The sequence below is a fragment of the Sphaerodactylus townsendi genome, linkage group LG03 (genome assembly GCF_021028975.2).
Source record: "Sphaerodactylus townsendi isolate TG3544 linkage group LG03, MPM_Stown_v2.3, whole genome shotgun sequence".
In the NCBI taxonomy this organism is placed as follows: domain Eukaryota; kingdom Metazoa; phylum Chordata; class Lepidosauria; order Squamata; family Sphaerodactylidae; genus Sphaerodactylus; species Sphaerodactylus townsendi.
In genome coordinates, this window is record NC_059427.1 from 169,284,260 (window position 1) to 169,311,537 (window position 27,278).

The following is a 27,278-nucleotide window of genomic DNA, read 5'->3' on the forward strand; positions in this document are numbered from 1 at the left end:
CAGCCCCACCTACTGTTGTGGGGAGAGGAAGGGAAAGGAGCTTGTAAGCCACTTTGAGTCTCCTTCAGGAGAGAAAGGTGGGGTATAAATCCAGATTCTTCTTCTCTTCTTCTACTTTAGAGCCCCAAATGTCTGGGCCTGATAGCAAACCCACCGCCCCACCCCCGAAATGGTTCATTCTTTATCAGACATCCTGTACTTTGAAATAAAGCAAAGGAGGCTGAAGTCCAAACCCCTGCCTTAGCTGAGCTTAGACGGGAGGAGCAGGGCCTCATTAGCAGTGACACCTTCTCTCTGCTGATCCCTTTCTAAAGAAGTCCCCATGTTAATCTGAGTTTTGGTTAAGATTGGCGGGGGAGGGGGCATTTGGCAGATCGACTTTATTTTGTTACTTTCAATTTAAATTTTTTTTAAATCAGGTTGGTAATTTCTGTGAATGTTCACAAAACATGACTTTTTTGCCCTTTGCAGGGAAAGCGGGCAGATTACAATGTACAAAGTTTTTCCTCCTTTCCCTGCTCTCTTCCTCCCCTGCCCACACCATGATCACCCCTTCCACTGTGCCACCTCTCTAGCCACCACCCTCCCCACCCCCATTTCTGTATCACTCCATGCCATATTTTGATTTTGCTGAGGTTCCTGTGGTAGTTTTTTTTTTAATTTAGCCGCTGGGAAATATCAATAAATCGCTATACCAAGGTGAAATTGACAAGAATTCTCCATCAATGGTGAAAATGAGCCCAGGTCGCCTGCAGGTGCCTTCTTTTCTGCTTGTTTTAAGTGGCTACCTTTTCTGCACTGGTAGTTGCCCAGTGTCCCTGCCTAGCTGAAGGATGTTGGGGCTTCCCCTGGAACATGGGCATATGGCAAGCACCCCTGGCTGGCCCCTAACATGGTGGGAGGAGAGGGTCTCCATTTCAAGGGCCCAATTCTGCACATTCAGTCTGGCAGGTTTTCCCCCAACGTTTGTTGTTGTTGTGTTGTTGTTGTTGTTTGCTTTTGATGCATTGTGTTGATCAGAGCTTTTACATGAAAATATGGAGCAGAGGATGCAGTTTGGGGGGCTTAGACATTTGGGGCTTCAACATAGTTACGAGGAGGGGAGCCTGACAGGTTCTGTCTGGGTATAGTTTCATGTGGGGAATGTGGCAATGGAGGTTGGAGGGGCAATGAGGGGATGCAAGCACATATGGGGCCTTTCCCCACTTACCTTAAGCCCCGCACTACTCTCCTCAAGTAGTGCAGGGTCCCCCGGCACTCCCCACAACAGGGGCGGTGACGACGCAGCCGCCCCGACGCTGCCGCTGTCACGCCCCCTCAGCGCGCGGCATCCCTGGCACTCTTGTGAATGGCGCCTTTTGATGACCCCGTCGTGGGGACGCCTGGGCGCGCGCCAGAAATGACGCGCGCTGAGAGCAGCGCGCGGCATAAGGGGTGTCTTGGTGAGTGGGGAAACACCCATGGACTCACAACGAGCCGCGATTTCAGTTATTCATCACTGCGCAGCTGTGATAGATCTTTGGTGTGAGGCAGGGAAAAAAACTCTCCCTGTGAAGACATCACAAGTGACACCACAGACCCGTGGCAGCAAAAGCCAGCTTTTAGGACTAGGCATGATGCCAGCCCCACAGCAGATAGAGCAAAAACCACAGGGCAAATGGACAGTGCACAAAAAATCAACAGCACGCTGTGAAGCAGCAATCACAAAGCAAAAGCTGCCCATCCCCACAGTAAGCACTACATGCATAATAGACAGGTGACTCTGGGTTCCATGGAACCCACCAGTCCGTCCCTTAGTACTTGCTGAGTTTTTCAGGAAGTGTATGGGTTCACTGTGAGATAGGACTTCTTATTGGCTGCTGTCATTCAAATGAAAAGATGGCTTAATGGTCTGAGCCACTCAATGAGATTTTGGTGCAGTGTGGATTTTAACTCCCAAGTCCGAATCTAACTCTCTAATAGCCACACCATATTGGCTGTCAGTGCATGGGGAGGAATGGAGAATACACTTTATTCTCCCACCCACTAACACATCAGTTCAACCGCTGATGCCCCTGGGCATCCGTGTGTTGCATTATAATCTGATTTGGCACGCATAACTTCCATGTGCACCATTGACATTCTACAAGTAATTTAGGGTTTAATTATGCCCTTGGAGTCAGTGTATGTGCCAGATGGGATCATACACCAGTTCATAGATGCCTCCTGGCATCAGAGATAGGACTGGTGCACTGGATGTTCAGGCGGGTGGGGAAATTACCCTGCCCTCTCACCAAGGATTAAGCCAGTATATCTTGAATTGTTGGTGTCATGGGATATTTACAGTTCTAACTTGTCGGAAAGTATGGCTATCTCCACTAAACAGAGAATAAATGGGAAATAATTTCAAGGTTTATAAGTATAATTGTGTATGCCATAGGTGTCAAACTCAGGCCCTCCAGGTGTTCATGGACTACGATTCCCATCAGCCCATGCCAGCAGGGCCAATTGGCCATGCTAGTGTAACCTCAGCTTGTGGGTTCTGTGGGGCAGTACTTGGAAGGAGTTGCAAAGAACCAAATTTAAACAAAACAATTTACTTTACTTAACAAATAACACTTTTAAAACATTTAACATTTACACTTTGCAGTCCTGTTAAGTTTGCATTTTCAAGTCCTTATTTACAGTCTACTGATATTGCCAAGTCCAAATCTTCTTTGCTGGTGGTTGGTTTTGAAGACTTCTGAGGCTTGGTGAATGGGCTTCAAGATGATGAAGGTTCCCAGAAAACTCTCACCATTACATACACAAAAACCCTTAAACAAGGTGTTAAGGGCTTAATAAAATCAATCAAGGTCCCAGCCTGGTAGTCTCGCTTCCTCCAACCTCATGAGTTCTGCAGCATTCTACTTCATTTCAGACTCCACCCCTTTCTGGGTCATCCCATTCTGACACAGGGGTTACACTAGCAGGGGCTGTTGGGAATTGTAGGCCATGAACATCTGGAGGGTCTGAGTTGGACACATATGGTGTATACTATTAAACATATTTCCCCCTTTTTAGGGAGCAAGCTTTTTATCCTTTAGTAGGACATTTATAATATTTCGTGATTCTTGCTGTTCTTAGAATATCAACAATATTCTCCAGGGATATTTTATTTAGTACATTTTTAATCCTGGCTGGTTTGTGGTGCTGGAAACCGTGATTTCTATTTTAAACCTGTAAGTGCATATATAACTGATTTTATTGTTGTGTTTTTATTATTGAGTGTTGTGTGCCGCCCTGAAAGGGCAACCTATAAATCAAATAGACAGACAGATTTTGCCCTTCCTCTGAGGAATTTAACAGCTGCTGTGAGGATAAAATGTAGGATAGGAGAATTGTATAAGATGTTTTCGGTCCCCATTGAAGAGAAAGGCAGGATATACATAAAGTAAATAAATACATCTTAATAATTGTAAACAACGTCATTATACAACACGCTGAAAGTTCAGTCTTTTCTGATCCAACTGCCCAGCATTTCCCATTGCCTGGAGCAGGGGTAGGGAACCTGCGGCTCTCCAGATGTTCAGGAACTACAATTCCCATCAGCCTCTGTCAGCATGGCCAATTGGCCATGCTGACAGAGGCTGATGGGAATTGTAGTTCCTGAACATCTGGAGAGCCGCAGGTTCCCTACCCCTGGCCTGGAGGAAATGGAGAGGAGGACACCGAAGGAAAGCCTCAAAAGATCTGGCTCAAGATTAACAGGCTGGACCTTTCTGGAGTCTGACATCTCTGGAGTCTGGTGCCTGACATCATTTGCTTTCCTTGGGCCTTTCCCCACTTACGATTTGCGGCACGTTGCTCCCAGCGCGAGCGATTTCCGGTGCGGGGTTGTGTAGCGCGGGGCAGTCAGAAGGTGTCGTTTCTTCAGCGTCAGAAATGACGCGCGCTGAGGGGATGTGAGAGCGCAGAGTCGAGGCGGCTGCGTTGTCGCCGCCTGGACTCGTGGGGAGCACCGCTGGACCACGCGCTATTTGGGGACAGTAGCACGCAGCAAACGGTAAGTGGGGAAAGGGCCCTTGAGAAAAGACAGATATGGATCTATAGCAGGGTTCCCAATAAAGTGCCCAGCAGCACCTTCTCTGGTATCCGCCAGGTGTTTGTAGGGTGAGGCCAGTTGGGGCTTTTGCCCAGCGAAGCTTTTGATTGGCTGGAGTTTTTATTGGTTGTACAGTTGCTCTAGCAGCAGCTGCCACTACAGCACAAGTGTGTGGTGTGGCGGAAATGAAGCTGCATTATCAACAAGCTGCGTTATCAACATATTCACTGTGTGGCGGAAATTAGGCTGCATTATCAACCAATATTCAATAGTGGATAGCAGATAAGCTCCAAACCTCAAAGATATATCCTGTTGATACACAAGCCTCAATATAAAACACACAGTGTGTTTATTATGCTAGTGTGATTTCCAAACATCCACTTATAACTATACCTAACGGACTACCACTTATTTCCTCTAATGCCTAATTTCAACACATAACAAATGCTTATTACCAAACACACAACTCTTACTCACAACATATTCACATACAATTGACCATACAATTAGACGTACAAAAACCCCTTGAAGATGTCGAAGTTGGGGAATGTTGGCCCTTAACTCATCAGTTTGTGCAGAGTAAATAGAGTAAACAGTGGTAGTGCGTTAGGCATAGTTATTAGTGGATGCTTGGAAATCACACTAGCATAATAAACGTACTGTGCACTTTATATTGAGGCTTGTGTGTTAGCAGGATATGTCGTTGTGGTTTGGAAATTAGGCTGCAGCAATCAAATTTGTGGCTGGTTCTGCCTCCTCTGGTAACAAAATTGTGGCAGCCATTTTGTTGCTGGGCTGACTATTATGCCATGTCCAAATTGCAGAGGTGGCCGCAGGTTCAAAAAGGTTGGTGTCCCTGATCCATAGTCTCCTTTTAATCAGCATTTGTGTTTTTGTGACCCCTCCTCTTGGAGAGACTACATTATCTCTCGTCCAGCCCTGGTATGAGGCTTAAAGTGTCACAGAAGAGTTTTTGTAATTCAATTGCAAACCTCTGTGGAAACTGCCCACACAGCTGTGGCTGGATTCTCAGGGCAAGAACTTTTGTAGCGCAATCAATATTCTTCTATTTAATGTTCTTTGTATCCTTTGTTTTCCAAAACTCCCTTTTTGCTTCTCTCTGTTTTTCCACATATCAGAGACGGAATACAGCCCCAGTCCGGCGCATCGAGCATTTGGTAAGACTTGCATTTTACCCGTATCCTTTGAGCATTGACTGATTGAAATCCCACTGCTCCGGAACTACACTGCAAAGCCTGATGGATGCTCTTCGATGGCTGCTCCAAACCTGTGAAACTTCAGTTCCTTGGAAACAGAAACAAACAATGTTTGCAATTTGAGGCGTAGGCGGAAATTGGCAGAGTTTGATTTTGGAGGTTGCTGGAAAAGACAGTTAAGAGATTTTCTGAATGGCAGAAGGAGCTTCCAAGACACTGGGTGGCTTAGAGTGACATTGTTTGGGGACCTATATTTAAGATGGTCTTCAAAGACAGTTTTTTTTCTATGTATCCCCACCTACTTTCAGAGGTAGGGTTGGTGGTTGCCAAAAACAGGGCTTTTTAGTAGGGTGACCATTTGCATTTGTAGCTGTTGACCTAGTGCTGACAGAACTGGGCTTTAGACACCAGAAGTCTTTTCACTGATGTTGTTGATGGCCACATCTCAAAAAGGATATCGAAGAGATAGAAAAAGTGCAGAGAAGGGCAACGAGGATGATTGAAGGATTGGAGCACCTTCCCTATGAGGAGAGGCTGCAGCGTTTGGGACTCTTTAGTTTGGAGAGGAGACGTCTGAGGGGGGATATGATCGAAGTCTATAAAATTAAGCATGGGGTAGAAAATGTGGACAGGAAGGAGAAATTTTTCTCTCTTTTCTCACCAATACTAGAACTCCAGGGGCATTCATTGAAAATGCTGGGGAGAGTGGGACTCACTTAAAGGAAACGCTTCTTCACATAGCGTGTGAGTTTGGTGCTGAGCTTGGAATAATGCTTTCACCACAGGAGGTGGTGATGGCCACTAACCACCTGGATACAGCCTCTAAAAGGGCTTGGACAGATTTATGGGAGAATTCAACCTATGGCTACCAAACTTAGTCCCCTCCTTGGAATCTCTCCAGTTATTGCAAATGCCTTAGCAGACCAGGTGCTCAGGAGCAGCAGCAGCAGAAGGCCATTGCTTTCACATCCTGCATGTGAGCTCCCAAAGGCACCTGGTGGGCCACTGCGAGTAGCAGAATGCTGGACTAGATGGACTCTGGTCTGATCCAGCAGGCTCGTTCTTATGTTCTTATGTTCTTATGGCCATTTTCTGTACCTACCTGCACTGATTTTTTTTAGGCAGGTTGCTTTTTCACAGTTATTCTGCTTTTTAACTTGGCTTTTTAAAATTACGGCTTTCCTGTTGTTCTGTTATATTTTTTCCACTGGATTCACTGCCACATCTGACCACACCAGTTTTATGATGCTGTGATTTTTCTACTCTGTTGTGCTAATTAGACATTCTTTTTCAGCATTTTGGTGGAGTTTCGTGTCTCAGTCGAAGGCAGGGGCATGCGTGTGTTTTTATTTTGCAGCATCCCCATGATGTCTACTCTTGGTGTTTTCCCTTGCTTTTCTGCAATCTTTCCCGAACTTGCTTTGGTAAACAACTTTGCACACTGTGTTGGCAAGATGATTCTCATTTTTGCAGGACCCACCTACATCACCACCATTTTTATTGCCTAAGCCCCCACCCCCCACAGATGCCCCTACCGAAAGAGAAAATATGCCAGTTCCTGGTTTTAACCTACCATGATGTCAATTACATTTGGAAACTGTCATATTGCTCTAGCTCAGGGGTCTGCAACCTGCGGCTCTAGAGCCGCATGTGGCTCTTTCAGCCTTATACTGTGGCTCCGCGTTGTCTGGAGGTCGGAGGGTAGCGTGGGCATGTCCCTCAGCCCTCCAGAGCAGTGCTGGAAGGAAAGGTGAGTGGAGGGGCCGAACCAGAGGCAGTTCCATGCTTGAGGGTGCAGCTTTTTGCGTCCCCTCCACTCACCTCTCCTTCCAGCGCTGCTCTGGAGAGCTGGAGGGACACGCCCATGCTGCCCTCCGACCCCTGGAGGTCGGAGGGTAGCATGGCCTTCTCTTTCCAGAGCAGCCGCCATCCCCCTCTGCCATCCCCACAGCTGCCATCCCCCTCTACCCCACGGAGCAGGCAGCTTCCTGCTCCATCGGGCAGAGGGGTTTTCCTGCCCAGTGCCTCTGCCTCCCAGCGCTGGAAGGAAAGGTGAGTGCAGGGGCCAAATTGGAGGCGGCTCCGTAGATCTTCGGGGCCATGGAAAATGGGTCCAAATGGCTCTTTGGGTGGTAAAGGTTGCCGGCCCCTGCTCTAGCTTAAAATTGGTAATTGATACACTGCTGTAGTTTAATGGTATAGCAATATGTTGCTACTTTTTTGAAACACTGAATGGGCCCTCCAATGGTAGTGGTTGGGGTAGCTGTAGGAAGCTGGGACAAGGAATGTGCTTTCCCCCCACATTCTCATTTTCCACTTTTGTAAGTTCCTGGGTTGTTGTTGTTTTTTGAGGTTTTCCTGTCTTGCATGTATTTTGCTCCCCCTAGTGGTTGATTTGATAACATACAAGTTTATGTCCAGCATGAAGACCTGCTGTATAAATCTGCAGGGAGATATGCCAAACATAAATCTGTATAATAGTGAATCGACCACTAGAGAGCATGCTACAGGATCCTCCCCCCAAAGAAACAGGATCTTACAAGCAAAAAAAAATTGTCCTACTAGGCTTTGTTGCCAGTGCAAATGCCTCTGCTTTCTCAGTGGTGATGGAAATAACATGGAAAACAATTGCTGTATGAATGCTGCAGCAAATCCTCTTTAGCAAGATTCTGCTGTTCTCTGCTAACTCCTTTTAGTTTGTTATTTTTAGATTGATTAATGAATTAATTCCTATTTTCAAGGGATCATTAGCTTTTCTCCAGGCACTCTTGAAGAAATGTTTGATGATGCCCTCTTATTTGGGAATCGATTTGCTTACTCTTTTCCGGTTGTAGCCAGCCATATCACTGTTAACTTTAAAAAAAAGTTTATTCTCATTAGTTCAATTGCTACGCATAATCTTCCACAACAGGGCAGATATTGGCTCTCCTGATCTGTTCCAGGTTAGGAAAAAAGGTGCATCCCAGTCACATTCCAAATCAGGCTCCCATGAACCATGAAATTAAGTTTTAAGCACACAATTCCCAGACTATGCCTGTGGATAGGATCCATATGGGAAACTTGAGAACTTTGGTACATGTGAATTGGTCCACGGGTCTCTGTTTTTTTAATTTTAGTACAATACTTCCTGACAGTTTCATTGTCTTCAAAGAGATCAGGAGAAAGAAAATCTCTTTTTCAGAACACAGCTATGGCCTCTTGTTTTCTGCAGGCCACTCCAAGCTATATTCATGCATGTTAGGTTTTATGTTGTGACCTGCCCCGAGCCCTGTGGGGAAAGGGCTGAATATAGATAGATTGAGAGATAGAGAGATAGATAGAGAGATAGAGATAGAGATAGATAGATATGACAATCATTAAGTGCTGTACCTTATGATTCTTGACAAATGTATTTTTCTTTTATGTACACTGAGAGCATATGCACCGGAGACAAATTCCTTGTGTGTCCAATCACACTTGGCCAATAAAGATTCTATTCTATTCATTCAGATAGATAGATGGATGGATGGATGGATGGATGGATGGATGGATGGATGGATGGATGGATGGATGGATGGATGGATGGATGGATGGATGGATGGATGGATGGATGGATGGATGGATGGATAGATAGATGGATGGATGGATGGATGGATGGATGGATGGATGGATGGATGGATGGATGGATGGATGGATGGATTGATGGATGGATGGATGGATGGATGGATGGATGGATGGATGGATGGATGGATGGATGGATGGATGGATGGATGGATGGATGGATGGATGGATGGAGGTCATCCCCACCCCCGCCCAGCTTTCTCTTGAGTTTTTCTGATGCCTTTATGCCAGACACTTCTTATTTTCCTCTTCATATTTACCTTCCAGGGTTCCACCAAGTCCCTCAACACTGCAAAACAACGTAACACACTGCCCAGGTAAGGGTCTGCCATTGTGGGTGACTGCCTAGAGCAGTGTTTCCCAACCTTTTCAACATCACGGTACTCTTGGCCTCACTCTTCATATCTCACGGTACCCCTTCCATCCCCCATCCCCCTCCCAGTGCCCCTGCTTGCCATCCCCCCACCTTCCCCTCCCAGGGTGAAGGGAAGCACGGGGGGGGAGTGGACTCTGACCTTGCGGCAGGCCCTGCCCACTAGGCCAGCTCCATGTCCTTTCTGGCGCTGGTGGGAGACACCATAAAAGTGAGGGCAGAGGCGTAGCTGGGCAAAGCTGCGCCCGGGGAGACCTCCGAGTTTTCCGCCCCCCCGCCCCCCGCGCCACCAATTACCTACTCCAGCAGTTATGACTGTGCTTTGGGGTGGCCATGGCACAGGTATCGGGGGGGGGATAAAATGTGGAGGCTGCCATCCTCCCTCTGCCCCATGGAGTGGGGCAGAGGAAGTTTTCCCTGCTGGGGCAGTGGTTCCCACGGCGGGAGAGCCAGTGGCACCGAGCAGGCCACCACCGCCATTTCCCTTTCTACCCCATGGAGCAGGGAGCTGAGCCTTCTTCTCCGTGGGGCAGAGGGGGTCCTTGGCACTGCCGGCTCCTGTGGCAGGGAGAGGCACACCCGAGGCTTAGAGGCTGCAAGCCCTTTTCTCCATCCCAGAGGGACTTTCTGAGGAAGCCCGGAGGGGCTGGCTGCAGCCTCTAAACTTCAGCTATGGGGCGCTCTTTTTTTAAAAAACTGAGAAGGGTCCCTTTCTCAGCTTAAGAAAAAAGAGCAAGCCCATAGTGCCAAGAGGAGCACTGCAGCCTCCATTCTGGGCATGGGGGGGGGGCGCAAAATAGCCAGACCACGTCCCCTCCTCCTTGCCTAGTGCGCCCTCATTATCTCTGCCTCTCCCGGGTTTGTTTTTTTAAACCAAGTATTAACTTTTCTCGGCTTTAAAAAAAAGAGATAATTAGGGCATTCCAGGCAAGGAAGAGGGGCATGGTCTGGCTATTTTGCGCCCCCACGTGACTTCTTTTGGTGGCGCCCGGGACAAAGCGCCCCAGATGTCCCCGTGGGAGCTTCGCCACTGAGTGAGGGGGCCTGGTAGTGTTGCCATAGTACCCCTGGGACATGCTCACGGCCACCCCCCCTCAGGGGTACCATGGAGACCCTGGGGTTTGGGAATGTGGCTTCAGCCCTAGAACACATCCCTCCTCCTGCTTTGGAAATTAAAAAAAGCACTTTCCTTACAGGTGCCTATAGGGTGCTTATAGCTGTGGCTTAGTGGAAGAGCCTCTGCTTAACATGCAGAAAGTCCCAGGTTCAAACGGTATGGTATTTATACTATCAATTTTGAAATATTTTAATGTTTTAAAATATTATTTCACTATTATGATGGACTGTTTCAAAATAGACTCATTGAAGGGACCTAAAATGTCAGCAATTGAAGGCAAACAAACCTGTTTAGGAAACACTGACCTCTTTTTAATTGAGGAACGTTTAATTGATGACATGTTCAACAACAGTTGGGAGGTTGCCCCCCCCCCCCCAAAATGCTGAATGGTGCTATCCCTTACTTCCTGTAGGAGCTTCAGTCTGGACCACGTGATGGAACGCAAGTATGATTTTGACCTCACTTACATCACCGAGCGCATCATCTCGGTCTTCTTTCCCCCTGCCTTGGAGGAGCAGCGTTACCGTGGCAACCTCAGGGAGGTGGCTCAGATGCTGAAATCCAAGCATGAGGACAAATACATGGTAAAAGAGGCCGAGGGAAGTAGGTGGTGGGCAGGTAGATACTGGAGGTTATTTCTGGGAGATATTTGAAAATTGCAGCTGTTCACGGTCTTCGTGGACAGGAACGTGCATATCTGGTGCAATGCAGAGGCCTATCCCTTTGGAGAATCTGGGTGTTTCCGCATGCTCCAAGTTCGATGCTGTTAGGAGATCGGGAGGGTTTTCTGCTTCCTTACAGCATCATAATGCATTTGTGTACTCCTGGGGTTTCCTCAGCTTTTTCCTATTCTTTCCCAAATGTACATGGGTCCAAAGTTTGGGGAAACATCACAGCAAAACCTGGATGGCTGCCACGTAGGTGGAAAAGTTGGATTTTTTCCAGTCATGACCTCACAGCAACCATTCTCCCCGAAACAACCATTCTCCTTCCCACTGAGGCTTTTTTCTTTCATTTTACCCGACCATTGCATAGTACTATAAGTAAATCTCTAGCCCTTTTCATTGTGGAGGTATAAGGAGAAAGGTGTATCTTTTCAAGGAATGGGGCTATTGACCAAGAGTGATTTTAAACATGACTGTCCCAGACAGTTAAGGTTCCTGGTGCTTTCTGTCTCTCCACAACAATATCTACCGTATATACTCGTGTATAAGTCGACCCGCATATAAGTCGAGGCACCTAATTTTACCACAAAAAACTGGGAAAACTTATTGACTCGCGTATTAAGTCGAGGGTGGGAAATGCAGCATCAATTTAGGCATCAGTAGGTTAAATGTTTTTGAATATTTCAAAGAAAAACAGTAAACTGGCTCTGTAGACAGAACGGAAAGAGGGGGTCAACGAAGAACAATATGGGTATCAACCCAATAACTTTAGAAAGTTACAAAAACCTTAGCTCAAGCTCCCAGCAACCAGAAGCTAAAACACAAGAGTTAAAATCCTTCAAAACTAGTTTCCTCCAATAGAAGAAACCATCATCCTGTATGTCCAAATGCCCTATCCCAACTTAGATTTTTTTAAAGGAGGAATATTATTATCAGAAATGAAAAATCTATTAGCTTCCATTTGTAAACAATGGGGGGATGGGGCATCCCCTTTAAAGGGGTCCATAACTTTGGATCCCCTGACCCAGAACTTCACCAAAACCCTGGCTGGTATCGCATAAAGGGAGACTTTCTCCTGATGAGGACCAGCCAGGTTTGAAAATGAAATTTGATTCAGAAGAGTCTAAAAGTTATGGAACCCTCAAAAGGGTAGCCACCATCTACTATGTTAGCTCCCATTGAAAACAAATGGGGAATGGAGACACCTCCTTTGCAGGGGGTTTCATAACTTTGGACCCCTAGACCAAACTTTACTACAAACTTGGCTGAGTATAGCCATCCTGCAGGAGAGTCTTCTGAGGGTACCCTGAAATTTTGGTGCCTCTAGCATAAAAACTGCGCCCCCTGCTGGCCGGCAAAGTAAAAACACACATACATTTTTAATGACCCGCATATAAGTCGAGGGGAGCTTTTTCAGCATTAAAAATGTGCTGAAAAATTCGACTTATACATGAGTATATATGGTAATCCAAAATGTAGTTGGGAGTCATGCATGATAGTCCAATGCAAAGAAAGCTGGTATGCCTCGTAAGCTAGGGAGGGTTCAGAGCTCTGTTGGTATGGTGCAGTTTTGAAGGAATAGGAAATCTAAGGGATATATGTTTCCTGTTTCTTGATGGCAAAGTGTGGAACCTAAAGAAAACCTTGCTGAGGGCCCAGCTACCAACTATTAATTTTAAAAAAAAGAAAGAAATACAGGCTGTTTGGATAGGAGTTGGGATGCAGCTAGAGTTAGCAGAGCCAGGATAGAATCTGTAGCATCTTTTTCAGACCATGATGATTAACTGAGAAAAGACAGAAATATAGGCCAATTGGCCGCCCTAGTAGACAATCTGCTTGAGTCCCAGTGGCCAACAAGATGTCTTTTTGTGTCAACAGCTCTTCAACCTGTCAGAGAAACGGCATGACATCATCCGGCTGAACCCCAAGGTGAGGGAAAAGGCACTAGGATGAGATGTTTCCATTTTCCTGAATCCTCAGCATTACAAGTCCAGTGATCTTTTTGGAAAGTCGTGAAAGTAGAGGCAGTGAGTTTGGCTTTTAGTGGCCACTCTTACCCTCAGTAATGTCCCAGGGAAAAGACAGAAAGAGAGGGCAATAGGCCCACAGCATTTTTCAAGGGAAAAATGGGCGGAAGTATCCCACTGGTCACCTCAAACGCTGAAGAACCCAGAGCATAAAGCCCTTCCTGCATTCTCGGACTGTCTCTCTACTTCTATATAAATAAAATGTTTCCTGCTGTCACTGCTCTTAACACCCCAATTTTAGTATTTACACTGTGACGGGGAGGGGAATAGCAAATAGGAATAGCAAAAAGGCGCTTTTACTAAAACAAAATCCATTCTGACTCCCAAGGATCCATTACTGTTTTATTTTCAGTAACGGATTCTAATAATCACATTTGTGGTTGCAAAATGAGAGGTTCTTTAATAGTAAAGAATTCTGAATTTACTGTTTCCTGTCTTGTTTGCTTCTGCTGCTATATTTGTGTATAGAAAGTCAGTGGGGCACAGTGACAAAGTGTTGGGAAAGGGTTGGTCAATTCAAATCCTGACATGGGTATGAAGCTTACTTTTGGCCAGTCATTTTAGCTTCACCTAACCAACCTGCACTCTGACCTGGATTCTCCAGGATAGTCTAATTTCGTCAGATCGTGGAAACTAAGCAGGGTCAGCTCTGGTCAGTACTTGGATGGGAGATCATCAAGGAAGTCCTTGGCTTCTAGGCAGATGCAGGCGATGGCTGAACTGCCTCTGAATGTGTGACCTTGAAAACCCCACAAGGTTACAATAAGTCAGCTGTGACTTGATGTCACTAACCTACCTTGCAGGGTTCTTGTGAGGATAAAGAAGAGAACAATTGCTGCCCTGAAATCCTGGGTGGAATGGAGGGTTTAACATGTCACATATAAGTCCATGTCAACTTCAGTTCTTCTCTCCCCTCTTTGATGCAGGTTCAGGATTTTGGCTGGCCAGACCTCCATGCTCCACCACTGGACAAAATCTGCTCCATTTGCAAAGCCATGGAAACCTGGCTGAATTCAGACTCACAGCATGTGGTTGTGCTACACTGCAAGGTGGGGAAGGAAATGTGCACAGTCCCAATCAGAATCACAGCTGCGCGCACATGCAAGTTACCATGTCCAGACTGAATGGCCGTTCCATTCACTCAGTTCCTTGTTAGGCTTTCCTCCAATCGGCTTTTCTAAAAACAGAACTTAAATCGGAACCAGGACGCTGTCTCTGCTTTTCACTGAGCCAGACCACTGTTCACAGACTACGGCCGTTTCCACAAGGTCAAAATATTCTGGGTTGAGCAAGAAAAATATCCCTGTGCAGCTGGAGAATTCTGCATGGTTCCCGGTGCTAAAGCGGGCCTGCCCCAGTGTCATCCCGTGATATTTCCCTTACCCCAGGATTTTCAAAAATCACCAGTTTGGAGGTTCTTTGAAAAAATCCTGGTGTGACCCTGCTTGTGTCTTCTACCGTGCAAAAACCAATCGGGAGCAGAACCGGTTTATTTTTCTTGGCCAGCCACCTGATCTCCCTGCCTGACGTTTGTGATGAAGTTGTTCTGTTACTGTATCTGTAACTGTATCAGGAAAAATCACACTAGCCTGACAAGAGCTTTGATCTCCGAATGGAGAACCAAAAGGCTGTGGAAATTACCCAAAAGAAAGTCAGTAACAAAACCACCATACATCAAAGGCTAGATTACCTCGTGGCAGGAAACAGTTTTCTGGGAACCAAGACACAAAGAAAAGTTGATTCTAATCTAGGCTGAGCTAAGGTAGCATCTTTAAGCTCAGGGGACTGAGACAAGCCTGCAGGAATTGTTTATTTATTTCTTTATTTATTATCAATTTTATATACCACTCCTCCCCCGAAAAGCTCTGGGTGGTGAACAACATAATAAAACAACAAACAAATGGAGCACAAAATAAGTTATAAATTACCAGCGGGGCCCGGCCACGCGTTGCTGTGGCTTATTGTGGTGAAATGGGAAAGGAACAGTAGGAGCAAATCAATTGCAGAGGCCAGCAGTACGTGCTCATGGAAACGCGCAGGCTGATACTGTGCGATGTCATTGATGTGTGTGACCGCATCCTCCCTCACTTCTCTTCCCTTGCATGGCACCCCTCCCCCTACCTCCCTCCCCTTTCCCTCTGCTAGAGTGGGTGGGTCATATCCAGATGCGCCGGGCCCCTCCCTCCCCTCCCTTGCATGCCACCCCTTACTCTGTCCCTCCTAGCTACTCTTCCCTTGCATGCCTCCCCCTCCGTCCCTTCCCTCTCCCACCCTCTCTTCCCTTGCATGCCACCCCTCCCCCTCCCTCCCTTCCATCTCCCTCTGCTAGGGTGGGTGGATCATATCCAGATGCTGGGCCCGCTCCTCCCTTCCCTTGCATGCCACCTCTCACTCTCTGTCTCCCCTCCCTCACTTCTCTTCCCTTGCATGCCCCCCCCTCCCTCCCTTCCCTCTCCCCTCCGCTGAATGTGTAGCAGTAGGGAATAGGTGTGTGTTTAGCCCATATGGTAGTAGTGGGTGAGGCACAGAGAGGGAAAGGTACCTGCGTGTGAGGGGGGGATCCCCACCTGACGTCTCACATGGCAACGTGTGTATGTGTTTCACGTCCACTCGAGTTATTGCCTATGTACTGTTTTCACTGCTCATATCTCTGGCCATCTAAGTGAACATTCTAAGGGCACGAACATTCTAAGGGTGACAGTTACACACACAGGCAGCTTCGCATGGCCTGAGTGCGCCAGGGGAAAAAAAGATGTTTTTACCTAGGCTCCCAGGTATGTTGTCTGACTTGGCGGGAGTGTAAATAAGAACACAGTCAGGGGAATGAGTAAGTGTCTGTGAAATTTTCAGAGCGTTTGGGCCAGCAGGTGCGGGGTTATTCTCGAAGCAACAAACGCATGATTCCATTTATATATATATATATATATAAATAATATAGGTTCCATGAACCATAGCCACTAAAACCCATTAAATACAGCGTTTCATACAAACTTTCCAGCGTCCGACATTAAAAACTTTCAGCAAAAACCCTCCCCAAAAGGGGGGAAACGGTGGGTCTCATTCCCAGTCCCAGGATGTAAGCAGAGCAGAAAGGGGGCGCACCAATCAGCGGCCAGTTTCCCCAAAAGCCCGGTGGAACAACTTGGTCTTACAGGCCCTGTGGAACTCACCAAGATCCCACAGGGCCTGGACAGATAGAGTGTTCCACCAGACAGGGGCCAGGGCCATAAAGGCCCTGGCCTGAGTGAAGGCCAGCCGCATCATCGAGGGGCCGGGGACCACCAGCAGATTGGCCTCTGCCAAACGCAGAGGTCGTGCGGGGACATATGGGGTAAGGCAGTCCTGAAGGTACGAAGGCCCCAGGCCACGTAAGGCCTTAAAGGTGAACACCCATACCTTGTGAATGATCCGGAATTTGACTGGAAGCCAATGTAAGGAGTGCTATTTAGCTGAGAAATATCTGTATTAGAACGTTTTATTGTGCTATTTAGCTGAGAAATATCAGTAATTGAACGTTTTATTGTTTTCTTTTTTCTTTTCAATAAAACCATTGAGAACTCAGCTGGTTTCAGAGTATCTGGAGAAAAGAACCCAGGGATCCACAGTCTCCATCAGAGCTACCTCCCTGAATATCAGTCTGGTTTTAATTTTTCGTGAAAACATTCTTCTCATGTAGGGTGACACTTCTGCTCCTTGAGAGACCTAGTTTTAGCTGCTTGTTTATCTCTCTTTGTGCCAGGGCAACAAAGGAAAAACTGGTGTGATCGTGGCGGCCTACATGTACTATAGCAAAATCTCTGCAAGGTAGGAACAGGGATTTGGGTTGGAGGGTAGGGTTTCCAACTCTGGCTTGGGAAATTCCCGGAGCCTGGACTGGTGAGGTTTGGGGAGGAAAGGGGCCTCCACAGCATATAACATCTTCAGAGCATCCATGTTCTCCAGGGGAACGGATATCTGTCGTCTGGAGATGAGGATTAATTCCAGGAGATCTCCAGGCTTCACCTGGCTGTTGGCAACCCTAAATGGGGTAGAGTGGCCAGCTCTGGATTGGGAAATGCCTGAGGAATTTGAGGGTGGAGGTTGCAGAGGGTGTAGTAGGAAGAGGGACCTCCGCAAGGTATAATGTCATATAGTCACCTTCCAAGGAATCCATTTTCCTCAGGTGAACTGATTTGGGTTGTCTGGAAGTCAGTTGTAATAGTGAGAGGTCTTCATGTGCCACCTAGAAGTTGACAGCCCTAAGGTGTGGACTGTGGCTTCCGACTCCATGTCAACCATAACCTTCTTTACTGCCTATATTTTCCTCACAGAGAACACTGCCTTTTTCTCTCCACTGGACTCTCGTTTCCTTCCTTCCTTCCTTCCTTCCTTCCTTCCTTCCTTCCTTCCTTCCTTCCTTCCTTCCTTCCTTCCTTCCTTCCTTCCTTCCTTCCTTCCTTCCTTCCTTCCTTCCTTCCTTCCTTCCATCCTTCCTTCCTTCCTTCCTTCCTTCCGATTTGCCAGCAGTAGATCCAGTCAGGGTGGGTAGGATCTGGGTGTAATAGTCCCTCTTATCCAGCTTCACACAGATATCAGTGTACACACACAGTCAAGTACGCACACGCATATTTTCCTTTCTTCTCTCCTAAGTGCGGACCAAGCCCTCAGCACGCTAACCATGCGCAAGTTCTGTGAGGACAAGGTGGCAGCCTCATTGCAGCCCTCGCAGAAGAGGTGAGACTTCTCTTCCTTCCTTTTCCCTCCTGACCCCAACTTCCTTTTATCAGCTGGCTTCATAATGGTCCCCACTTGGAATGGGAGGAGCTCTTGGTAGTGAGGGTTGCTTATCTTGAGAGAGATACAGCCAGACCCACCTTTCCATCTGCCTTAGCCTTTGGGATTGGAGACCCACAAAAATGATAGCGTACTCTTCAGTCTTGGCATCTTCCTAAACTGACCTCACAATAGAACCACATTGGTCTTCTCTGGGTCTAGTCAGTGAGACAGGCACTGGGAGTTCCCAGCTGCACGTTAAATTATCTGGCATGTCAATGCAGATTAGGATTGCTGCAGAGTGGGAAAGGTGGTTTACATCTCCCTGCCCTGAGTCATTTTCCTGACCATGAAAAGCCCCAAGGAAGTCACTGTTTGCCCGATTGTGGAAACTTAGGTGTGGCCCATTGGTACATGCATGGTGCCCAGCATGGAAAACAAAGGGTCCCTGGAGCCATTTCCAGTCAAGAAAACGGTACAGGGCAAAGATTTACCCCTCTCCCTACCTGCACACAGTGGTCTCTGTCTGAATTGGCTTTCCACATGCCAGATAATCTCAGCACTTGCCTACTTGACGTGATCGAAAGAGGACCCAGGGTTGGATCCGGGAATTATGTATCATGCAGTCAGGCCCTATGCATCATGGGAGAGGATGGGCAGGCCAGGCATCAACTGAATGGGACAGCCCACTCAATTGCAGTATTTTTTCCCATGGAAACGTGGTGGTCTGAACTGGGGGGTGGAGCCTGGCAGCTGATGAAGCAATGGCAGGGAAACAGGCCGCTCATCAGAGGTATGAACGCTGCCTTGAGGGAGACAGCCGCTGATGTGTGTGCCATTCCCTATACCCGTGGTGGCGAACCTTTGGCACTCCAGATGCCCCCCCCCCCCCCCCCCCCCCCCCCCCCACCCCCCCCCCCCCCCACCCCCCCCCCCCCCCACCCCCCCCCCCCCCCACCCCCCCCCCCCCCCACCCCCCCCCCCCCCCACCCCCCCCCCCCCCCACCCCCCCCCCCCCCCACCCCCCCCCCCCCCCACCCCCCCCCCCCCCCACCCCCCCCCCCCCCCACCCCCCCCCCCCCCCACCCCCCCCCCCCCCCACCCCCCCCCCCCCCCACCCCCCCCCCCCCCCACCCCCCCCCCCCCCCACCCCCCCCCCCCCCCACCCCCCCCCCCCCCCACCCCCCCCCCCCCCCACCCCCCCCCCCCCCCACCCCCCCCCCCCCCCACCCCCCCCCCCCCCCACCCCCCCCCCCCCCCACCCCCCCCCCCCCCCACCCCCCCCCCCCCCCACCCCCCCCCCCCCCCACCCCCCCCCCCCCCCACCCCCCCCCCCCCCCACCCCCCCCCCCCCCCACCCCCCCCCCCCCCCACCCCCCCCCCCCCCCACCCCCCCCCCCCCCCACCCCCCCCCCCCCCCACCCCCCCCCCCCCCCACCCCCCCCCCCCCCCACCCCCCCCCCCCCCCACCCCCCCCCCCCCCCACCCCCCCCCCCCCCCACCCCCCCCCCCCCCCACCCCCCCCCCCCCCCACCCCCCCCCCCCCCCACCCCCCCCCCCCCCCACCCCCCCCCCCCCCCACCCCCCCCCCCCCCCACCCCCCCCCCCCCCCACCCCCCCCCCCCCCCACCCCCCCCCCCCCCCACCCCCCCCCCCCCCCACCCCCCCCCCCCCCCACCCCCCCCCCCCCCCACCCCCCCCCCCCCCCACCCCCCCCCCCCCCCACCCCCCCCCCCCCCCACCCCCCCCCCCCCCCACCCCCCCCCCCCCCCACCCCCCCCCCCCCCCACCCCCCCCCCCCCCCACCCCCCCCCCCCCCCACCCCCCCCCCCCCCCACCCCCCCCCCCCCCCACCCCCCCCCCCCCCCACCCCCCCCCCCCCCCACCCCCCCCCCCCCCCACCCCCCCCCCCCCCCACCCCCCCCCCCCCCCACCCCCCCCCCCCCCCACCCCCCCCCCCCCCCACCCCCCCCCCCCCCCACCCCCCCCCCCCCCCACCCCCCCCCCCCCCCACCCCCCCCCCCCCCCACCCCCCCCCCCCCCCACCCCCCCCCCCCCCCACCCCCCCCCCCCCCCACCCCCCCCCCCCCCCACCCCCCCCCCCCCCCACCCCCCCCCCCCCCCACCCCCCCCCCCCCCCACCCCCCCCCCCCCCCACCCCCCCCCCCCCCCACCCCCCCCCCCCCCCACCCCCCCCCCCCCCCACCCCCCCCCCCCCCCACCCCCCCCCCCCCCCACCCCCCCCCCCCCCCACCCCCCCCCCCCCCCACCCCCCCCCCCCCCCACCCCCCCCCCCCCCCACCCCCCCCCCCCCCCACCCCCCCCCCCCCCCACCCCCCCCCCCCCCCACCCCCCCCCCCCCCCACCCCCCCCCCCCCCCACCCCCCCCCCCCCCCACCCCCCCCCCCCCCCACCCCCCCCCCCCCCCACCCCCCCCCCCCCCCACCCCCCCCCCCCCCCACCCCCCCCCCCCCCCACCCCCCCCCCCCCCCACCCCCCCCCCCCCCCACCCCCCCCCCCCCCCACCCCCCCCCCCCCCCACCCCCCCCCCCCCCCACCCCCCCCCCCCCCCACCCCCCCCCCCCCCCACCCCCCCCCCCCCCCACCCCCCCCCCCCCCCACCCCCCCCCCCCCCCACCCCCCCCCCCCCCCACCCCCCCCCCCCCCCACCCCCCCCCCCCCCCACCCCCCCCCCCCCCCACCCCCCCCCCCCCCCACCCCCCCCCCCCCCCACCCCCCCCCCCCCCCACCCCCCCCCCCCCCCACCCCCCCCCCCCCCCACCCCCCCCCCCCCCCACCCCCCCCCCCCCCCACCCCCCCCCCCCCCCACCCCCCCCCCCCCCCACCCCCCCCCCCCCCCACCCCCCCCCCCCCCCACCCCCCCCCCCCCCCACCCCCCCCCCCCCCCACCCCCCCCCCCCCCCACCCCCCCCCCCCCCCACCCCCCCCCCCCCCCACCCCCCCCCCCCCCCACCCCCCCCCCCCCCCACCCCCCCCCCCCCCCACCCCCCCCCCCCCCCACCCCCCCCCCCCCCCACCCCCCCCCCCCCCCACCCCCCCCCCCCCCCACCCCCCCCCCCCCCCACCCCCCCCCCCCCCCACCCCCCCCCCCCCCCACCCCCCCCCCCCCCCACCCCCCCCCCCCCCCACCCCCCCCCCCCCCCACCCCCCCCCCCCCCCACCCCCCCCCCCCCCCACCCCCCCCCCCCCCCACCCCCCCCCCCCCCCACCCCCCCCCCCCCCCACCCCCCCCCCCCCCCACCCCCCCCCCCCCCCACCCCCCCCCCCCCCCACCCCCCCCCCCCCCCACCCCCCCCCCCCCCCACCCCCCCCCCCCCCCACCCCCCCCCCCCCCCACCCCCCCCCCCCCCCACCCCCCCCCCCCCCCACCCCCCCCCCCCCCCACCCCCCCCCCCCCCCACCCCCCCCCCCCCCCACCCCCCCCCCCCCCCACCCCCCCCCCCCCCCACCCCCCCCCCCCCCCACCCCCCCCCCCCCCCACCCCCCCCCCCCCCCACCCCCCCCCCCCCCCACCCCCCCCCCCCCCCACCCCCCCCCCCCCCCACCCCCCCCCCCCCCCACCCCCCCCCCCCCCCACCCCCCCCCCCCCCCACCCCCCCCCCCCCCCACCCCCCCCCCCCCCCACCCCCCCCCCCCCCCACCCCCCCCCCCCCCCACCCCCCCCCCCCCCCACCCCCCCCCCCCCCCACCCCCCCCCCCCCCCACCCCCCCCCCCCCCCACCCCCCCCCCCCCCCACCCCCCCCCCCCCCCACCCCCCCCCCCCCCCACCCCCCCCCCCCCCCACCCCCCCCCCCCCCCACCCCCCCCCCCCCCCACCCCCCCCCCCCCCCACCCCCCCCCCCCCCCACCCCCCCCCCCCCCCACCCCCCCCCCCCCCCACCCCCCCCCCCCCCCACCCCCCCCCCCCCCCACCCCCCCCCCCCCCCACCCCCCCCCCCCCCCACCCCCCCCCCCCCCCACCCCCCCCCCCCCCCACCCCCCCCCCCCCCCACCCCCCCCCCCCCCCACCCCCCCCCCCCCCCACCCCCCCCCCCCCCCACCCCCCCCCCCCCCCACCCCCCCCCCCCCCCACCCCCCCCCCCCCCCACCCCCCCCCCCCCCCACCCCCCCCCCCCCCCACCCCCCCCCCCCCCCACCCCCCCCCCCCCCCACCCCCCCCCCCCCCCACCCCCCCCCCCCCCCACCCCCCCCCCCCCCCACCCCCCCCCCCCCCCACCCCCCCCCCCCCCCACCCCCCCCCCCCCCCACCCCCCCCCCCCCCCACCCCCCCCCCCCCCCACCCCCCCCCCCCCCCACCCCCCCCCCCCCCCACCCCCCCCCCCCCCCACCCCCCCCCCCCCCCACCCCCCCCCCCCCCCACCCCCCCCCCCCCCCACCCCCCCCCCCCCCCACCCCCCCCCCCCCCCACCCCCCCCCCCCCCCACCCCCCCCCCCCCCCACCCCCCCCCCCCCCCACCCCCCCCCCCCCCCACCCCCCCCCCCCCCCACCCCCCCCCCCCCCCACCCCCCCCCCCCCCCACCCCCCCCCCCCCCCACCCCCCCCCCCCCCCACCCCCCCCCCCCCCCACCCCCCCCCCCCCCCACCCCCCCCCCCCCCCACCCCCCCCCCCCCCCACCCCCCCCCCCCCCCACCCCCCCCCCCCCCCACCCCCCCCCCCCCCCACCCCCCCCCCCCCCCACCCCCCCCCCCCCCCACCCCCCCCCCCCCCCACCCCCCCCCCCCCCCACCCCCCCCCCCCCCCACCCCCCCCCCCCCCCACCCCCCCCCCCCCCCACCCCCCCCCCCCCCCACCCCCCCCCCCCCCCACCCCCCCCCCCCCCCACCCCCCCCCCCCCCCACCCCCCCCCCCCCCCACCCCCCCCCCCCCCCACCCCCCCCCCCCCCCACCCCCCCCCCCCCCCACCCCCCCCCCCCCCCACCCCCCCCCCCCCCCACCCCCCCCCCCCCCCACCCCCCCCCCCCCCCACCCCCCCCCCCCCCCACCCCCCCCCCCCCCCACCCCCCCCCCCCCCCACCCCCCCCCCCCCCCACCCCCCCCCCCCCCCACCCCCCCCCCCCCCCACCCCCCCCCCCCCCCACCCCCCCCCCCCCCCACCCCCCCCCCCCCCCACCCCCCCCCCCCCCCACCCCCCCCCCCCCCCACCCCCCCCCCCCCCCACCCCCCCCCCCCCCCACCCCCCCCCCCCCCCACCCCCCCCCCCCCCCACCCCCCCCCCCCCCCACCCCCCCCCCCCCCCACCCCCCCCCCCCCCCACCCCCCCCCCCCCCCACCCCCCCCCCCCCCCACCCCCCCCCCCCCCCACCCCCCCCCCCCCCCACCCCCCCCCCCCCCCACCCCCCCCCCCCCCCACCCCCCCCCCCCCCCACCCCCCCCCCCCCCCACCCCCCCCCCCCCCCACCCCCCCCCCCCCCCACCCCCCCCCCCCCCCACCCCCCCCCCCCCCCACCCCCCCCCCCCCCCACCCCCCCCCCCCCCCACCCCCCCCCCCCCCCACCCCCCCCCCCCCCCACCCCCCCCCCCCCCCACCCCCCCCCCCCCCCACCCCCCCCCCCCCCCACCCCCCCCCCCCCCCACCCCCCCCCCCCCCCACCCCCCCCCCCCCCCACCCCCCCCCCCCCCCACCCCCCCCCCCCCCCACCCCCCCCCCCCCCCACCCCCCCCCCCCCCCACCCCCCCCCCCCCCCACCCCCCCCCCCCCCCACCCCCCCCCCCCCCCACCCCCCCCCCCCCCCACCCCCCCCCCCCCCCACCCCCCCCCCCCCCCACCCCCCCCCCCCCCCACCCCCCCCCCCCCCCACCCCCCCCCCCCCCCACCCCCCCCCCCCCCCACCCCCCCCCCCCCCCACCCCCCCCCCCCCCCACCCCCCCCCCCCCCCACCCCCCCCCCCCCCCACCCCCCCCCCCCCCCACCCCCCCCCCCCCCCACCCCCCCCCCCCCCCACCCCCCCCCCCCCCCACCCCCCCCCCCCCCCACCCCCCCCCCCCCCCACCCCCCCCCCCCCCCACCCCCCCCCCCCCCCACCCCCCCCCCCCCCCACCCCCCCCCCCCCCCACCCCCCCCCCCCCCCACCCCCCCCCCCCCCCACCCCCCCCCCCCCCCACCCCCCCCCCCCCCCACCCCCCCCCCCCCCCACCCCCCCCCCCCCCCACCCCCCCCCCCCCCCACCCCCCCCCCCCCCCACCCCCCCCCCCCCCCACCCCCCCCCCCCCCCACCCCCCCCCCCCCCCACCCCCCCCCCCCCCCACCCCCCCCCCCCCCCACCCCCCCCCCCCCCCACCCCCCCCCCCCCCCACCCCCCCCCCCCCCCACCCCCCCCCCCCCCCACCCCCCCCCCCCCCCACCCCCCCCCCCCCCCACCCCCCCCCCCCCCCACCCCCCCCCCCCCCCACCCCCCCCCCCCCCCACCCCCCCCCCCCCCCACCCCCCCCCCCCCCCACCCCCCCCCCCCCCCACCCCCCCCCCCCCCCACCCCCCCCCCCCCCCACCCCCCCCCCCCCCCACCCCCCCCCCCCCCCACCCCCCCCCCCCCCCACCCCCCCCCCCCCCCACCCCCCCCCCCCCCCACCCCCCCCCCCCCCCACCCCCCCCCCCCCCCACCCCCCCCCCCCCCCACCCCCCCCCCCCCCCACCCCCCCCCCCCCCCACCCCCCCCCCCCCCCACCCCCCCCCCCCCCCACCCCCCCCCCCCCCCACCCCCCCCCCCCCCCACCCCCCCCCCCCCCCACCCCCCCCCCCCCCCACCCCCCCCCCCCCCCACCCCCCCCCCCCCCCACCCCCCCCCCCCCCCACCCCCCCCCCCCCCCACCCCCCCCCCCCCCCACCCCCCCCCCCCCCCACCCCCCCCCCCCCCCACCCCCCCCCCCCCCCACCCCCCCCCCCCCCCACCCCCCCCCCCCCCCACCCCCCCCCCCCCCCACCCCCCCCCCCCCCCACCCCCCCCCCCCCCCACCCCCCCCCCCCCCCACCCCCCCCCCCCCCCACCCCCCCCCCCCCCCACCCCCCCCCCCCCCCACCCCCCCCCCCCCCCACCCCCCCCCCCCCCCACCCCCCCCCCCCCCCACCCCCCCCCCCCCCCACCCCCCCCCCCCCCCACCCCCCCCCCCCCCCACCCCCCCCCCCCCCCACCCCCCCCCCCCCCCACCCCCCCCCCCCCCCACCCCCCCCCCCCCCCACCCCCCCCCCCCCCCACCCCCCCCCCCCCCCACCCCCCCCCCCCCCCACCCCCCCCCCCCCCCACCCCCCCCCCCCCCCACCCCCCCCCCCCCCCACCCCCCCCCCCCCCCACCCCCCCCCCCCCCCACCCCCCCCCCCCCCCACCCCCCCCCCCCCCCACCCCCCCCCCCCCCCACCCCCCCCCCCCCCCACCCCCCCCCCCCCCCACCCCCCCCCCCCCCCACCCCCCCCCCCCCCCACCCCCCCCCCCCCCCACCCCCCCCCCCCCCCACCCCCCCCCCCCCCCACCCCCCCCCCCCCCCACCCCCCCCCCCCCCCACCCCCCCCCCCCCCCACCCCCCCCCCCCCCCACCCCCCCCCCCCCCCACCCCCCCCCCCCCCCACCCCCCCCCCCCCCCACCCCCCCCCCCCCCCACCCCCCCCCCCCCCCACCCCCCCCCCCCCCCACCCCCCCCCCCCCCCACCCCCCCCCCCCCCCACCCCCCCCCCCCCCCACCCCCCCCCCCCCCCACCCCCCCCCCCCCCCACCCCCCCCCCCCCCCACCCCCCCCCCCCCCCACCCCCCCCCCCCCCCACCCCCCCCCCCCCCCACCCCCCCCCCCCCCCACCCCCCCCCCCCCCCACCCCCCCCCCCCCCCACCCCCCCCCCCCCCCACCCCCCCCCCCCCCCACCCCCCCCCCCCCCCACCCCCCCCCCCCCCCACCCCCCCCCCCCCCCACCCCCCCCCCCCCCCACCCCCCCCCCCCCCCACCCCCCCCCCCCCCCACCCCCCCCCCCCCCCACCCCCCCCCCCCCCCACCCCCCCCCCCCCCCACCCCCCCCCCCCCCCACCCCCCCCCCCCCCCACCCCCCCCCCCCCCCACCCCCCCCCCCCCCCACCCCCCCCCCCCCCCACCCCCCCCCCCCCCCACCCCCCCCCCCCCCCACCCCCCCCCCCCCCCACCCCCCCCCCCCCCCACCCCCCCCCCCCCCCACCCCCCCCCCCCCCCACCCCCCCCCCCCCCCACCCCCCCCCCCCCCCACCCCCCCCCCCCCCCACCCCCCCCCCCCCCCACCCCCCCCCCCCCCCACCCCCCCCCCCCCCCACCCCCCCCCCCCCCCACCCCCCCCCCCCCCCACCCCCCCCCCCCCCCACCCCCCCCCCCCCCCACCCCCCCCCCCCCCCACCCCCCCCCCCCCCCACCCCCCCCCCCCCCCACCCCCCCCCCCCCCCACCCCCCCCCCCCCCCACCCCCCCCCCCCCCCACCCCCCCCCCCCCCCACCCCCCCCCCCCCCCACCCCCCCCCCCCCCCACCCCCCCCCCCCCCCACCCCCCCCCCCCCCCACCCCCCCCCCCCCCCACCCCCCCCCCCCCCCACCCCCCCCCCCCCCCACCCCCCCCCCCCCCCACCCCCCCCCCCCCCCACCCCCCCCCCCCCCCACCCCCCCCCCCCCCCACCCCCCCCCCCCCCCACCCCCCCCCCCCCCCACCCCCCCCCCCCCCCACCCCCCCCCCCCCCCACCCCCCCCCCCCCCCACCCCCCCCCCCCCCCACCCCCCCCCCCCCCCACCCCCCCCCCCCCCCACCCCCCCCCCCCCCCACCCCCCCCCCCCCCCACCCCCCCCCCCCCCCACCCCCCCCCCCCCCCACCCCCCCCCCCCCCCACCCCCCCCCCCCCCCACCCCCCCCCCCCCCCACCCCCCCCCCCCCCCACCCCCCCCCCCCCCCACCCCCCCCCCCCCCCACCCCCCCCCCCCCCCACCCCCCCCCCCCCCCACCCCCCCCCCCCCCCACCCCCCCCCCCCCCCACCCCCCCCCCCCCCCACCCCCCCCCCCCCCCACCCCCCCCCCCCCCCACCCCCCCCCCCCCCCACCCCCCCCCCCCCCCACCCCCCCCCCCCCCCACCCCCCCCCCCCCCCACCCCCCCCCCCCCCCACCCCCCCCCCCCCCCACCCCCCCCCCCCCCCACCCCCCCCCCCCCCCACCCCCCCCCCCCCCCACCCCCCCCCCCCCCCACCCCCCCCCCCCCCCACCCCCCCCCCCCCCCACCCCCCCCCCCCCCCACCCCCCCCCCCCCCCACCCCCCCCCCCCCCCACCCCCCCCCCCCCCCACCCCCCCCCCCCCCCACCCCCCCCCCCCCCCACCCCCCCCCCCCCCCACCCCCCCCCCCCCCCACCCCCCCCCCCCCCCACCCCCCCCCCCCCCCACCCCCCCCCCCCCCCACCCCCCCCCCCCCCCACCCCCCCCCCCCCCCACCCCCCCCCCCCCCCACCCCCCCCCCC

The 27,278-nt window shown here is 61.8% G+C and overlaps 1 protein-coding gene across 3 annotated transcripts in view; it reads left to right on the forward strand.

Annotated features, from left to right (window-relative positions):
- Positions 1–17,779, forward strand: part of LOC125430061 (tensin-2-like) — a 130,066-nt gene extending 112,287 nt beyond the window's left edge. For all 3 annotated transcript variants that reach the window (XM_048491749.1, XM_048491751.1, XM_048491750.1), the window contains exons 5-11: positions 5,203–5,241; positions 9,148–9,197; positions 10,783–10,954; positions 12,914–12,964; positions 13,989–14,111; positions 16,802–16,866; positions 17,692–17,779. In XM_048491749.1, the coding sequence (XP_048347706.1) occupies positions 5,203–5,241; positions 9,148–9,197; positions 10,783–10,954; positions 12,914–12,964; positions 13,989–14,111; positions 16,802–16,866; positions 17,692–17,779 (588 nt within the window). The remainder of the gene's footprint in view (positions 1–5,202; positions 5,242–9,147; positions 9,198–10,782; positions 10,955–12,913; positions 12,965–13,988; positions 14,112–16,801; positions 16,867–17,691) is intronic.
- The last annotated feature ends 9,499 nt before the right edge of the window (positions 17,780–27,278 follow it).